Source organism: Sorex fumeus, unplaced genomic scaffold, assembly GCF_029834395.1.
Source record: "Sorex fumeus unplaced genomic scaffold, SorFum_2.1 ptg000006l, whole genome shotgun sequence".
NCBI lineage: Eukaryota > Metazoa > Chordata > Mammalia > Eulipotyphla > Soricidae > Sorex > Sorex fumeus.
The window spans coordinates 49,857,731-49,874,235 of NW_026606063.1; the positions used below are offsets into that span (position 1 = coordinate 49,857,731).

A 16,505-nucleotide genomic window follows, 5' to 3' on the forward strand; every position below is an offset into this window, starting at 1 on the left:
CGGGCGGGACGGGCGGAGCAGAGCCCTGCCCGCCGCCACTGGGGAGTGCAGAGACCACGAATCCCTGACGGAGGACACTCCCCTTTTATTGGCCTCCGAAAGAATTTTCACCCAGGACCTGAGGGTAAAGGCTCATCGATATTTCTGTCAGCGACTACTGTGGCCTAGGAACCTCGGAGCCCTACGGAGATTTTTCTTTTTTTTCTTTTTTCTTTCTTTCTTTTTTTTTTTTCCGGGCCGGGTCTGGCTGTGGCCGGGAGCCAGGTCCCACGCACTCGTGGTCTCTTACACACCTGGAGGAGATCTGCGTGTGGCTACGGGCCAGGCAGTTCTACCGACTCCCTCACAATCAAGTAGGGAAGAGTTCACTGATTCCTTTGGAGAGGGTGGTACTTTCGTTCTCAAGTTCTAGTTTCCTCTGGGAGCAGAATTGCCAGGCTCCGTAGGTGCGTTGTCTTTAGTCTTCCCCGTTCCCTTCGAGGGTCGGAAGGGGTTAAATTTGAGGCTGCGGCGTCGTGGGAGAAGGTGAGGCTGGGAGGTCTGAAGGAGGGGATGGGGACTGGGTGCGGAGCGAGTGTAAAGGGGACCGAGTCATTCCGCTCGGACCCGCTCCGTTAGCAAGGAGGGGGAAGTTCCTTGGACCGGGTCGAAGGAGGTAAAGGCTTGCTGGTCAGAGCAAAAAGTGGAGGTTAGGGCGGGGGTGAACTTTCCCAGGGGCGATCGTGGGTTCCTTCCATCGCCGCGTCTTTCCGTCGCGCCCCGAAGTTGTGAGCACCCACTCTGGAAACTCACCCCCACCCCGTTCCATTAGAGGAGCGACGCCCATCTGTAGAGAAATGAGTTTTGCAAGATCACGGGAGTGTTGAGACAGTCTGGTCATCTTGGTGGTTAAAATAAAAAACAAATCACCCTTCACTTCCCCCTGATAACGAGTCTTTACGTAGTCGGATAGTCGGGGGCGGCGGGGCTGGGGGAGAGGTGGGGGAGGAGAGCCGGACCCCTGCGCGGGTTTCCTGGGCTAGGAAGAAACGCAACCCCGGTAGGGATCTTGACACGTGGGCGCAGGTTCTGTTGGCAATGATTTGTTTCCCAGTTCCTTCTCTAAAGCAAATACTAGCAAACGAAGAGCAAAACTTTTTTTCTTTTCTTTTACATTTTTATTGCATGCACACAAGTTTGGATTTCTTTCTCTTCAGACCTCTCCTTTTAGGTTTTTTCTTTCTTTTTTTTTTCCATTTTGCAATGGATAAATCACTGTGATTTAATTCAGAGGTTCGAACTAAAATCCTAGGCTTTAATAAACTTGACACCCCTACTTTCCCCGTTCTATGGTATCTGTTCCAAGATTCAATCCATCATGAAGTTTTTGCTCTCAATCTTCAAAATGATGTCTTATATATATTTTTTAATGTAGGAATACTGCTATTTTGATGTCTTATATTTAAAGCATTTTTCGTCTTTCCAATATTATCACAATAGTTTGAGTTTAATATCGCTTTTTTTGGGCTATTCTGATGGGGTTCTATATGCTTTGCAAAGTTCTCTAATAGTTTAACATTAAACCTGAAAAAATTGGAAATCTGATCACACTCTTCTTCTGATTTGCAGGTAACTCTCAAACCGAGCTTGATGTATATTTATAAGTCAACATTTTTTGCTTGTTTTTTTTGGGTGGGTGGGTGGGTTGGGGCACACTGGGATGCTCAAGGATTGAGCATAACTGGTCCCAGGAATCAAACAGCAGTTAGTCAAGTGCCAGGCAAGCCCTTTAGCCCATCCTATCTTTTGGTCCTCTATTAGGTAAATCTATTTGAATGTTTTGCTTCATCTCTTGATTCTCTAATTTCTACTTAGAAAACATTTTTCAGCACTAATACATTTTGTTCATGTTCTTTTGAGTTTATGTTAAGGGCTGTACAAAAAATTGCTTCTGAGCAAACAGTATTTTAATGGCCACGTTTTTCTTCTGTTATATTATTTTAATAAGTTTTGTTTTGCTTATGTAGCTACGTTATGTACAAGCTGTTCTTAAACCCCTAAAGACAGTTCTTGCAAAGACATTACAGTCTGTTAACAATTGCTTAACTTTTCCTATTGTTGATTTATTTTTGCTTTTTGGGTCACACCAGGCGATGCATAGGGGTTACTCCTGGCTCTGCATTCAGGAATTACTCCTGGCCGTGCTCGGGGAACCATATGGGATGCTGGGAATAGAACCTGGCTTGGCTTTGTGCAAGGCAAACGCTCTACCTGCTGTGCTATCGCTCCAGCCCCTTTCCTTTATTTTAAAAATAAATCTTGTATTATAACTTTGGATATTGGGTTTTCTTTTTTTGGGGGGGGGCGGTCATACTCAGTTGTGCTCAGAGTGGATTCTAGGCTCTGTGCTCAGGGGTCATTCCCAGTGGGCCTTGGTGGTGAAGATCAAACATAGATCGACTTCATGCAAAGCAAACACCTTGGACCCATTATGCTATCTCAGCAGCCTCTTTAATTTTTTAATTGAAGCAATATTGCTTATAACATTGGTTTTATGTGTATAGCATTCGACATTTGTAAATGCTACATTATGATTCCCGTCAAAAGTAATTTCATTCACCATACATAGACCCTCTTTACCTGTTAATTGGCTCTCTTTACCCTCTCCAATCCCCACTGTTAACCAATATTTTATTCTGTTGCTAAGTTTGCTTTTATTTTGTTTTAAAAGCAAAAATCCTAACAAAACAACAAAGAATCCTTATGGCATGGATTACATTTCTCAGGGTTTGCTTTCATAGATCATAAATCTCATATGCAACTTGTTTCTGATGGCTTACGGATACTGCATCAGGTCTGTATATCAAAGTGGAGCAACCAAATTCAAAGCACTTTTTCCCCCTCTGTAAGATTATCTTGCTTGAGAGGTTGCTAGATTGTTGCTAGAGGAAAATGATCTTGAGAGGTTTGTAAATCTGTTAAATTACTAAATTAGCACACACAAGGTTTTCTTCTATTTTCTTTTTCAAGTCCTCTTCATATTACTCAAAACAGGTGATTTCCTAATTCCTAACAGGTTTGGGAACTTCTCAGAACCAAGAGATTGCAGTGTTTCATTTACTGACTTTGCATGAACTGAAGAAATAAACGTTTTGAGTCTTTAAGTCAAAAGGAAAGAGAACAAAGCATTTTAATAAAAAATATTTAAGTCACTAAAAAATCTTCGATGCAAAGTGTCTTTTTCAGCACATATTAAGGTAAAGGTAAAGGCCCTCCCGTTGATCGTCGATTTGCTCGAGCGGGCCCAGTAACGTCTCCATTGGAGACTTTGTTGTTACTGTGTCTGGCATATCAAATTTATAAGAGGCTTTTGTTTTTATATCAAATTTATAAGAGGCTTTTGTTTTTTAAGTTTTTGGGCCATACTTGGCAATGCTCAGGATTACTCCTGTCTCTGCCTACACTCAGGAATCACTCCTGGCAGTGCTCAGGGAACTGTAGGGACTGCCGGGGATCAAATTTAGCCCATTGAGCTACTTAGGCCACTTAGCTATGTCCTGCCCTAAGTATGAATTTTGATGGAAATGAAATCCTGGACCTTAGCTAATGGAAAGAGGATGAAAAAATACTGAGACAGAAACAGTTTCTCTGTGCACTCATGGATATATGTATTTTTTGTTTTTGTTTTTGGATCACACTTTATCATGCTCAGGGTTTACTCCCCATTCTGCACTCAGGAATTATTCCTGGCGGTGTTCAGAGGACCATATGTGATGCCGGGAACACTCTACTGTACTATTGCTCCAGCCCCATCATGATTATACTTTTTTTTTTTCTTTTTGGGTCACACCCGGCGATGCGCAGGGGTTACTCCTGGCCATGCACTCAGAAATCACTCCTGGCAGTGCTCAGGGGACCATATGGGATGCTGGGAATCGAACCTGGGTCGGCTGCGTGCAAGGCAAACGCCCTACCCACTGTGCTATTTCTCCAGCCCTGATGATTATACTTTTAATATTGATTATCAGCCCCTCATAGAATCTCAATCCCTTCTGAGTATCATACTAGCTGATTAAGTTGGAGATGGAATGGGATTGATACAACTGGAAAACAATAATGACCATAGGAAGCTTCATTATTGAAGGCTTATTACATTGTAATTTTCGTCCCTTTACCTTCCCTCCTTTTAGTGGTTGTGTTGTTTGCACTTGATTGTGATAATCACCAGGGGTGGGGAGAGGAACATGCACACTTTAGTTGTCCTCAAACTGCATGAAGTTTGGGTGTGAGGGAGTTACGTTTGGTCATGATCGGGGGCTACTTCAAGCTTCAGTGCTCAGGGTCTTCTGACAGTGCTCTGGGGAGTTACGCAGTACCAGAAAACAAATCTTAGCCCTGTTGTGCACAGCACATACTTCTGTGTTGAGCTATCACACTCTGACTCCGCTGTAATTTTTTTTTGTAACCTTGATACACAGTTACAAAGTTATTCATGATTGGGTTTCAGTCACACAATGTTCCAATATTTGTCCCTCTACCAGTCTATTTTCCAGCACCCATATCTCTTTCCCACCAGCCGGCCTCTGTGGCGAACACTTTTCTGCTCTCCTTCCTCCCCATTCTTTTTGGACATTATGGTTTGCAATAAAGATACTGAAAGATCATTCAGGTGACCATGTAGGCACTAAAAGGTTATTATGTATATCACTCTTTCTCTGAGTGATCATTTCCTATCACTGTTATAGTGGTCCCTTCTCTGTCCTAACTGCCCTTCCCCCAACTTGTGGCAAGTTTCCAAGTTCTCCTGCCCTCATTTCTATTACCCTTGGATATGTATTAGTCTCATACTATTTTATTTTTTAAATATCCTACAAATGAACACATCATTTTGGGTCACACCCGGTGATGCTCAGGAGTTACTCCTGGCTTTGCACTCAGAAATTATTCCTGGCGGTGCTCAGTGGACCATATGGGATACTGGGAATCGAACCCAGGTCAGCTGTGTGCAAGGCAACTGCCCTACCCCCTGTACTATTGCTCCAGCCCCTATCCCTCCATCTTTCACTCATTTCACTCAGCATGATACTCTCCAGGTCCACCCACGTATAAGCAAATTTCATAACTTCATTATTTCTAACAGCCTGTGTAGTATTCCACTCTGTAGATGTACCATAATTTCTAATCTGTTCTCAGACACTTGCTTTGTTTCCAGATTCTAGCTATTGTGAATAGTGCTGCAATGAACATAGAAATGCAGATGGCTTTTCTACACTGTGTTTTTGAACCCCTAGGGTATATTCTCAGGACTGGTATTGCTGGGTTATATGGAAGCTCAATTTTCAGTTTTTTTAGGTATGTCTATATTGTTTTCCAAAACCCTCTAATTTTTTTAGTACAGCTTAGAGCTCATATTTCATTAGGCAACCCTGAATCAATGTTTCCCAATCCTGGTGTCTGAATGTTCTCACTGGTGTGTTCAGACAAGCCTGGTTTTCTTTTTTTTCCCCCTGTCATCCCACCTGTTCAGCCAGATTCAATCCTGGCAGCTGAACTGATTTTTGGCACGTTTTCTTATTTTGGAGGGGTAAGAGTTGGGCTATATGATCTGTGCTCAGTTCTTTTGGCTCTGTGCTCAGGGCTCACTCCTGGTGGGCTCAGGAACCGTGCGTGGGCCACATGTGAGGCAGGTACCTTAATCTCACTTCTATCTCTCCAGCCCCTGAGCTGATTTGTTTTTGTTTTTGGGCCACAGCCTGAGGTACTCAAGGGTTACTCCTTGTTCTGCACTCAGGAAGCACTCCCTGCAGGGTGCAGGGGATCATAGGGGATGCCCAGGGTTGAATACAGGTTGGCAAAGCAAGCACCCTACCCTCTGTGCTATCTCTCTAGTTCCCTAGCCCCTGAGCTGATTTTTAAGATTAAAAAGAGTTTTTATAAAACTGGAGCAATAGCACAGCAGGTAGGGCGTTTGCCTTTCATGCGGCCGACCTGAGTTCGATTCCCAGCATCCCGTATGGTCCCCTGAGCACTGCCAGGAGTAATTCTTGAGTGCATGAGCCAGAGTAACCCCTGTGCATCGCTGGGTGTGACCAAAAATTATAAAACAAAAACAAAAACAAAAAAAAACCTGTTGAGGCCAGAGAGATAGTTTGTAGGCCTTTTTCATGCTTTGTATGTGGGTGGCCTGGTTGGGTTAGATCTGCAACACTATGTGGTCCTACAAGTACTACCAGGAGCATCTCCTGAGCAGTGAACGAGCACTACTGGCTGAGGCCCCATGCAAAAACAAACAAACTATATACCTGTTTTCTCATTATTTTGTGTCAAAGATTCACTTCTCTTGTTAAGTAGTGACTAATTAAAAAACAAGGAATCTTGCCGGAAAGCAGCGAGGTTTGAAGGATTGCAAAACACAAACTAATTCCAAGAAAGTTTTCATAGTGAGCAGTTGGTAAATGCTTCACCAATTCACAATTTTCAAAGGAGGTTTATTTGACTTATGAAACTGTGGATATTAAGAAGTACCACTGTCTTATATCTGTATAACCACAGTTGTACCATACTGCAACATTGTCTTGCAATTGTTGTTTTATAAACTGTCCAGCTCATCGTTTTACTTTTTTTTTTTTTAAACGGGTTTTGGGCCACACCCGGGAACTACCCCTGCAGCAGTGGGTGGGGATGGGGAGGTTTGCTCCAGGAGATTCTCAGGGGAACCATATGATTGCCAGGAATTGAACCCTGAGTTCTCACATGCACTCCAGCCTTTTAAGTTATTTTCCTGGCCCCACTTGTTTCTCATTCTGAAGTAACGTGGACAACTTCATTATTCAGAACATTTTTCTTTTTTCTTTTTTGCCAAATGGAATGTTTTTAATTTAAAATGTAATACCCTTCTTTCCTGGTGATGAGAGATTTATACTGGATTGTTTACCCTTTCTGGTGATTCAAACCAGGTTCATGGCAGCCACAATCACATGCAGAGCAAATGCTCTCCCTCATGTACTTTCTCTGTGGCAGCTACATGCTTTTTTTGTTGAATCAGTCCTTTTCATCAGCAAAGCTTATATGGGTTCCTGATATTGCCACATCTTCTTTCCTGGTAATAAGAGATTTGTCTTGGATTGTTTCTCCTTTATTAGTATTGCTTATAAGTTTCTTCGATTTGGAGAAGTTAGGAACTTACTTTGGACAAGTAGTCACTCTGAAGTACTTTAGAGTTAATTTCATTTTGTTAGAGTTTTCACTTTTCATAAAAGAAGTATAGTTTTCTACTGATTTCGCTACTAGTTGGTTGTCATTTAGTTATTTCACCAGAGTAAAGTGGATGTTTGTGGAATATTGATCAATTTCTTTTAAACGCTTAAATCTTTGTCATAATAAACTAAATTTTTGGTGTGTGTGTGTGTGTGTGTGTGTGTGTGTGTGTGTGTGTGTTGGGAATTGAACCCAGGTCCTCTTACTAGCTCAGTAACTGCTCTGCTGCTTTAACTATATTCTCAGCCACAAGATAGACAGTATTACAACAAACGTCATTGCTTTGGTCTATATATTACATAATGTAGACAACTCTGATTTTTTTTCCTAGCAGATTCTTTCTTAATGCCAAGTAGAAAAAAAAATTATTGAATTTATTACTCTATGATCCCAAATAATGCTGAATGGTACAAAATAAAATGCAGAATTTACTCTGTGGAGTTGGAGAGACAGTATGTGGGCAGGACACTTCCTTTGCACTCATATACTCCAGGTTTGATCTCTGTCATCCCTCATATCACCCTCCATATCCAAGTTCTGCCAGGAGTGATCTCTGAGCTCAGAGCCAGGAACAAGCCCTGAGCACTGCTGGATGTGGACCCAGAACAAAACAAACAAAAAGTTACTCTGTATTTGCATTTTGCATTATTTTTTATACTTTAGTTATATTGATGTACTTAATAATAATCCAAAATGTTTCAGTTTCTTGAATATTAGAAATTTTTGGGGGGGTACACTAGTGGTGCTCAGTGCTTACTGACTCTGGGGGACTATATAGGGTGCAAGGAATTGAACCTTGGTTTGCTGCATGTAAAGGCAGTGCCCTCCATGCTGTACTAGCTTAGGCCCCTGAATATTAGAAACTTTGCCTGGTTCATGTTATGAATTTTCCTCAAGTTCATGTATCATTTGCATCTAAGGAACATTTTTGAAGAGTGCAAAATAATGTTTGCCAAACAAAAGCAAATCTTTAATCCCTAAAGCTGTGAAATAAAACAAAAGAAATGCTCATTTGCTTTCTTTTCTTTCTTTCTAGTTAGTTCTTCAGCATGTTTCCACTGACTGCGGAAAATAAACCAGTGGCCCAATTGTTGCACAGTACTGGTACCTGTCCAAGATGTATCTTCAGATTCTGTGGTGTGGATTTTCACGCACCCTACAAACTTAGCCACAAGGTACTGCAATTTCTTTGTTTTTCCTTTGCTTTTGCTTTGTTTTGTTTCAGGGCTCCATGTGGCGGTGTTTGAGAGCTACTTCTGGCTGTGCTGGGCTGGGGATCTTGTGGTGATGGTGAGGGGACCAAACTGGAGGACACTGATGACGGGGATATAAGCAGATCTCCTGCATGGAAGGCATGCACCCCAACCCTTAGAACTAGCTTCCTGATCCTTACCTTAAAAAGTTCTGTAGTTCTCCATAAATACCTATGTAACTAAGGTAAAGTTTCTATCCATAATGTTATTGTATAGCTAAAACTAAAAAGCAGCTGTAATTGCTACAATAAAACAAGTCTGAAAAGTATAAGTGCCTTCTTAAACAGTTATATGAAAAATTAAAGTAGCACATCTTTGTTCACTGAATGTTTTTCGTTACCTTTCAAAAGAGTTTCCAGACCGATTATCAGGAATTAGTGCTTCTCACCGGAGACTAGAAAGATGTGACAGAATCAGTAGGTGATAGTCCTGTGGTCTTGCTTTCAGTGGAAGCACTGTGGGTTTGGTTGCCTTTTTCCTTTTTCTTCTTTCCTATACTACCATTTGTAGCCCCCGAAACTTAGTACTTATCACCATCACTTACTACAATTAGTACCAAAACAAAAGTAGAGATTTTTGACATCCATGGTTACATGCAGAGAACTTTGACCTTGAATAGAATACTTACACATAAAATTTATATGGCATATATTTTTGAAATATGATTTGTTCTGATAATGAGGGTCTTTTCAAAGCAGATGATAATTGCAATATATCTCTGAATAGTGTTTCTTCCAGTGTTATTTTGTTACATATTGATAAAAGAAGAATATACAATGTAGTTGACTGGAAGGAAACAATGTTATTCAGTGACCAGCTTTCACTGTAGGTTGTTTGTCTCAAAGTCAGGGAACATTTGGAAAAGTATCCCTTTACTCTGACCTTAGATTTGAGATTACCAGAGAAAGGAGAGTCAATCAAACTGGGGGGTTCCAGTGGATTGGTGAAGGGCTATTGGTATTTTTGTAGTCAGAATGGTGTAGTGACAAATATTTGAGGTTATGGGAGGGTAAGGAGGAGTTGATTTGAGTCACACGAGGTAGTACTCAGGGCTTCGTCCTGACCCAGTGATCAGGGATCATTCCTGGCAGTGCGGGGGGTGGCATATATGCTGGGACTCAGACCACATAAGGTCTATACATGTAAAGCTCTTGTTTTACCCCCTTTTTCTAGTCCTATAGTTTTGTTGTTGTTTTCTTCTTGGTTTTCAGATCATACCTGGTCATCCTCTGTCTTTGGTAGTGCTCAGGGGTTATTCCCAGCAGTGCTCAGGGCTATGCAGTGCCAGGGATCAAATGGGGCATCAAACCAAGGGCTCCAGTATTTAAAACATGCAGTTAGCTCTTTGTGTTGCCTCCTGGCACAGTACAATATATTTTAAGAAGGTATGAATTTACCCTGAAACATAAATCTTATGAGTAAAAATCTTACAGTCTTATCTTAATGGCTTGATAAAATAAAAATAAGTCATAGTTTCTGAGTACCTGTTGTCAACAGTAAATGAAGGCATACTCTATAAGTATAAATATAGATATTTATGAACATAAACATTTTCAGTTTCTTCTAATTAAAAAAAATTGCCCAGAAATTGGTAAGAACATTTTTCAACTCCCCCTCCCCCCCAGTTATTTCTATTATTTTGGAGCTAGTAATTATAGCCAATATTCATTTAGAATTCTATAGCAAGCTTTTATATAATCCTGTAGTAACCTGTTAGGTAAGTACATACTATGATTGTCACTGTTTCAGATGAAGAAACTGAGGCATAGAGAGGTTAAGTAACCTGCCTAAAGTTTCACAGCTATCAAGTGAGCAAACTAGAATGTGAACTGTCTCTCTGAATCCAAAACCTAGAATTTGCAGCTGGTAGACTTGGATTTCAATCCCAGTTCCTTCACTTTCCAACTTCAGTTTTCTGTAAAAGGGAATAGCATCGGGGCTAGAGCGATAGCACAGCAGGGAGGGCGTTTGCCTTGCTCGCAGCCAACATGGCTGACCTAGGTTCAATTCCCAGCATCCCATATAGTCCCCCAAGCACTGCCAGGAGTAATTCCTGAGTGCATGAGCCAGGAGTAACCCCTGAGCATCGCCAGATGTGACCCAAAAAGCAAAAAAAAAAAAAAAAAAAAAAGGGAATAGCATCTATCTCACAAGAATTTAAGAGAAAACTCATAAAGTCTGTGAAAATACTTTGAAAATTGGAAACGGTGTATATGTTAAAATGATTAATATGTGCATATGTTCATTTCTTTTGTTAATAATTAGAATTTGGGTCTTTATTTATTTATTTGTTTATTTTTGAGGGGCCTCCTAAGCAATGTTCAAGGGGTTGGGGACCTCTCCTAGCGATGCTCCTGTTCGATGCTACCTCCTAGGGACTTGCTGCTTGTTCCCTATAGGTTCCCCATAGTATTGGTTACCTACAGGGTTTCACTTGGCAATGCTTAGGGCCTTCCAGGACTACAACCAGAGGTGCTCAGGGGACCATATTGTGTGGGGGATCACACTGGAATTTGGATCTAACCCACTGTACTGTTTTCCTGGTTCCAGAATTGCAAAATTTAACTGAAATTATTAAGTGAATGAGCCTTATAATTGAACTCCAAATAATTGAATTATTAATAGGGCCTTTTATGCTTCATATTAGGACTTAAGTACTTCTCTTTGTTGTTGTTTTTTTTTTTTGTTTGTTTGTTTTTGTTTTTGTTTGAGCCATAGTCTGCAATGCTCAGGGCTTAGTCCTGATTCTTTGCTCAGATAAAAACTGGCAGTGCTGGAGATAGAACCCTGACTGGCCCCATGCAAGGCCACATTACTTTTTCTCCAGACCCTATATTCTTTCTGGTTTTGAACCACATCTGTTGATGCTCAGGAATTACTCCCTGGCTCTATGTGCCAGTTTTACTCCTGGTGGCACTGGGGTGGGCATGTGCAAGGCAAATGTCAGACCTGCTGTGTAATCACTCTGGCCCTCTCCTAAGCTTTTCTGATAGGTGAAACTTTTTTTCTTTCTCTAACACTTTATTTTATTTAATTAATTTTTTTTTTAGATTTTGTTACTGAATCATTATGAGATAGATTTTTTTTTTTATTAGTGAAACACCATGAGGTACAGTTGTAGATTTACAATTTTTTGTGCTTGGGTTTCAATTATACAATGATCAAATACCCATCCCTCCACCAGTGCCCATTTTCCACCACCATGGATAATATCCCTCCCACCCCCATCCCTCCCATCCCACCCTACCTCTGTGGCAGGGCAATCCCTTGTGTTCTCTCTCTCCTTTTGGGTGTTGTGGTCTGCAAAAGAGGCTTTGAGTGGCAAACATGTTCAGTCCATAGTCTACTTTCAACATGCATCTCCCCTCCTGGGAGGATCCTATGACATAGACTCTTACAAAGCTGTTCATGATTAGGTTTCAGTCATACAGTATTCCAACACCCAACTCTCCACCAGTATACACTTCCCAGCACCAGTGTCCTAGGTTCCCTCCCATCACCCCCCACACTCCCTCCCAGCCTGCCTCTCCTTCCCCCTTACCCTCACCTCTATGGTAGGCACCCCCCACCTCTCTCTCTTTCACTCTGTGTTCTCATCTTTGAGGTATTGTGGTTTGCAATACAGATACTGAAAGGTTATCTGGTATATCCCTTTACTTTGTTTTTTTTCCGAATTAAATTTTTTTAAAATTTTTGAATCACCGTGAGATATAGTTAAAAGCTTTCATGTTTGAGTTACAATCACACAATGATCAAATACCCATTCCTCCACCAGTGCACATTCCCTACCACCAATACCCCAGTGTACCCCCACTTTCCCACCCTCCCACTGCCTCCATGGCAGACAGTATTCCCCATACTCTCTCTCTACTTTGGTGTATTATGGTTTGCAATACAGCCATTGAGAGGTCATCATGTTTGATCCTTTATACTTTCAGCACACATCTCCCATCTCGACTGATTCCTCCAACCCTCATTTTCTTAGTGATCCCTTCTCTATTCCAGCTGCCTTCTCCCCTCCATTCATGAGGCAGGCTTCCAACTATGGAGTGATCTTCCTGGCCCTTGTATCTACTGTCTTTGGGTGTCAGTCTTATGTTATGTTATTTTATACTCCACAAATGAGTGCAGACCTTCTTTATCTGTCCCCCTCCTTCTGGCTCATTTCACTTAGCATGATACACCCCCATGTCTATCCACTTATAAAATAGCCCTTTACTTTTAACATTCAGTTCCTGTCCAGCATGATCATTTCCAGTTATTGTCATCCTGGCCCCTTCTCTATCAAACCTACTCTCCACACCCCACACACTTGTGGTTGGTTCCAACCATTGACCAGTCCTCCTAATCCCAGTTTTTCCTGGCCATGGATATGTCTTCTACTATATGTATATATATATGACAAATGAATGCAGTCATTCTATATCTATCCCTCTCTTCCTGATGCATTTTACTCAGCATGGTACTCCCCAAGTCCATCCATTTATAGGCAAAGTTCATGACTTGATTTTTCGCTACAGCTGTGTAGTATACCATTTTGTAGATATGCCATCAGTTTTTTTTTAAATCTATTTGTCTGTTTCCAAGCACTCAGGTTATTTTCAGATTCTGGCTATGATGAATAGTGCTGCAATGAACATAGGAGTGCAGATGGTGTTTCTACTGTGTGTTTTTGAACCCCCAGAGTATATTCCCAGAAGTGGTATTGTTGGGTCAAATGGAAGCTCAGTTTCTAGGATTTTTTTTGCTTTTTGGGTCACACCCAGCAATGCACAGGGGTTACTCCTGGCTCTGCACTCAGGAATTAATCCTGGCGGTGCTCCGGAAACCATATGGGATGCTGGGAATCGAACCCGGGTTGGCTGCGTGCAAGGCAAACGCCCTACCCTCTCTGCTATTGCTCCAGCCCCCCATTTTTAGTTTTTTGAGAAGCATTCATATTGTTTTCCAAAAAGGCTGGGCCAGTGTGCATTCCCACCAACAATGAAGGAGAGTCCCTTTCTCCCCATATCCACGTCAGCACTGGTTGCTTTTGTTCTTTTGGTTGTGTGCCAGCCTCTGTGGTGTGACATGGTATCTCATTGTCATTTTGATTTGCATCTCCCTGATAATTAGTGATGAAGAGCAATTTTTTTGATGTTCCTTTTGGCTAATTTCAAATCTCTTCTTTGAGAAAGTTTCTGTTCTTTTCTTCTCTCCGTGTTTTGATAGTGTGGGGTTTTTTTTTTTTCTTGTAGAGTACAACCAAAGCCTTGTATATCTTTGATATTAACCTCTTATCAGAAGGGTTTTGGGTAAATATCCTTTCCCATTCCATATGCTCTTTGTATCTTGGTCACTGTTACTTTTGAGGTGCAGAAGCTTCTTAGTTTAATGCAGTCCCATTTATTTATCTTTGCTTCTACTTCTTGGTCTGTGGCATTTCATTTTTGAATATACCTTTAGCTTCAATATCATGGAGAGTTTTCCCTACATTTTCTTATGGATTTGGGTCTGATGTTGAGGTCTTTAGTCTATTTTGATCTGACTTTTTGCACAGCATTAAATAGAGGTGTGAGTCCCATTTTTTTTTTGCATGTAGTTGTCCAGTTTTGCCAGCACCACTTGTTAAAAAAAAAGAAATTAGATTAAACTTTTTAAAGAAACATTCACATATATGTTATAAGTTAGATAATTCTTGTTTATTTCCCAGAAAGCTAATGCTGTCTAATAAAATTATTTGATTGCTCCAGAATTTATATAAATTAATGATATAAATTGGTGATATCATTTTTTTTCTGTTTTCACATTTCATTTTACTCAAAAGGTCATTATCAAAGGATTATATCTTTTTTAAAATTAATTTTCTAGGAGTTGCTCAAAGAACTACAGAAATTTCTGGAAACTGAAAAAAATGAGTTAAGTTTGGATGTTCCAAACCCACCTCCCAAGAAAATGCGACTTGAAGAATTAGAAGATGGGACCAAAGGGATTGATAATCTGAGTCAAAATGGAGAGGGAAGGATCTCCCCTGTTGAAGATGGAGGTTTTGCTTCCAAAAACTCAAATTTAAATGTATGTAATGTATGCCTAGGAGTTCTTCAAGGGTTCTGTGAAAAGGAGTTCATTCAACAGGTAAATAATCTGGTTTATATTAATTGCATAGAAATTGTTTCTTTTTGGGGCAGGGAGGACGGGCTTGCTCAGGAGCTTACTCCTGACTCTCTGCTCAGGGGTCAGTCCTGGGAGTGCTTAGAGAATCATAGATGGTGTCAGGAATTCAACTAGGATTGGTGGCATAAAGGCAAGTACCTTACCTCATTCTCTCCAGCCCCACATTTTTTTTCTTTTCTTTTTTCAAAGTGATACACTTGTATTTTTTATTGTATAAATTTATCTTGTCTCACAATTTGTTATGAGCTGTTTCTGGTGCCCACTTGAGCAAATCGATGAACAACGGGAGGACAGTACAGTACAGTACAGTACAAATTTATCTTAGACATTTTTAAAAAAAATTTTTTTACAGGTACAGTTACAGACTTACAAACTTTCGTGCTTATGTTTCAGTCATACAAATGATCGAGTACCTATCCCTCCACCAGTGCACATTTTCCACCATCAATGGTTCCAGCATCCCTCCCACTACCCCCACCCCACCCCACCTCTGTGGCAGATCCAGCCCCACATGTTCTATCTTAAAACTTAGAATCTTTGTATCAAAGGAACAGTCTATTCAAATTAGTTTAATTTACATTTAAACTTTTTCTTAAAATATATATATATATATATATTTAATCTGAAACCTGTTGGGATTGGATAGATAACGTGGATTAGCAGGCAGCTGACCCCAGTTTGTTCCTTGCTACTAGTGGTCCTCTAAACATTGCTGTATATTGGCTGAGAATCAGTGGGAGGGAGCCCAAACTGCCTGAGCATTGCTTGAGAAGCCTCCCCAATCCATGTCTATTACTTTAAATATTTCTTTCTCTTTTTTTATTACATTTTTTTCTTTTCTATTCTTTTCTTTTGAATGAGAGGAGGGCAGTTTGGAGCCACACCAGGCAATTTTCAGGGGTTACTTCTGGTTCTCTGGGGACCATATGGGTTGCTGGGGATGGAACCAGGGTTAGCTATATTAAGTCAAGTGCCTTACTCACTGTACAATTGCTTAGGCCCTCTTCTTCTTTCTCTTCTTTTTAAAAAAAAATTTTTTTTAAATAGAAATTATACCAAGAAGGGCTATAATGGGGCCAGGGGATGTAGTTCTAGGGATTAAAATTAAGGCCTCACACATGCTAGGCATTTGTGCTGTTACCCCGATCCTTAAATTACTTTTTTATTAACTGATATCTGAAAATCAATGAATATATGTCATTGTACTTTAATCATGAGTTCAACTAAAGAAAAATATATTGGTTTTTTTTTTGGGGGGGGAGCTGTTTGTTTAACATAGCTAAAGAGTTTGAGAGAGTTTTTTCTTTATCTTTTCTTTTTTGATTGGGAGCACTCTGTGTGGTGCTCAGAGGCTCTGCCTGCCACAGTGCTTGGGGCCCACTTCCAGTGCTGCTGGGGCTCAATCCATGGTGTCCAGTATGCAAAGAATGCGTGCTAGTCCTTTAAGCTATCTCCTTAACCTGAGAATAATTGCTTTTCATTTATACATTTAAATATCTAGGAAAAAATAAAGTCTTGTGGTAGCATGATTGAATGTAGGCTTGCCTTTAATCTCTAGCTATCAGGACAACCATATTTGGCTTTCATTTATTTTCAAATCTTTTCTGTTGTGGGGGAACTCACTAGGAAATTCTTTGATATTCACTAAATACCACAGGCAGGTCCTGGTACCCTGTGATATGGCAGTCTTCTGAGACATGTGAGCAAATACTTGATTTCAGGATGTCTGTGAGAGTTCCCTACTCAAAGTTGAAAATTTGGAAGTTTTGTCATGCCATTTTCTAAAAACTTCATGTTATGAAGATTAGTTAAGTAAAAATGTCAGCAATTTCTGGGAATTCATGTAACTGTAACACTCTTTTC

The 16,505-nt window shown here is 40.6% G+C and overlaps 1 protein-coding gene across 1 annotated transcript in view; it reads left to right on the forward strand.

The window, feature by feature from the left end:
- Positions 1-455: 455 nt before the first annotated feature.
- Positions 456-16,505, forward strand: part of PUS10 (pseudouridine synthase 10) — a 77,788-nt gene continuing 61,738 nt past the window's right edge. Inside the window, exons 1-3 of the mRNA XM_056122897.1 lie at positions 456-525; positions 8,273-8,411; positions 14,340-14,603. Coding sequence (XP_055978872.1) covers positions 8,286-8,411; positions 14,340-14,603 — 390 coding nt within the window. The 5' untranslated portion in view covers positions 456-525; positions 8,273-8,285. The remainder of the gene's footprint in view (positions 526-8,272; positions 8,412-14,339; positions 14,604-16,505) is intronic.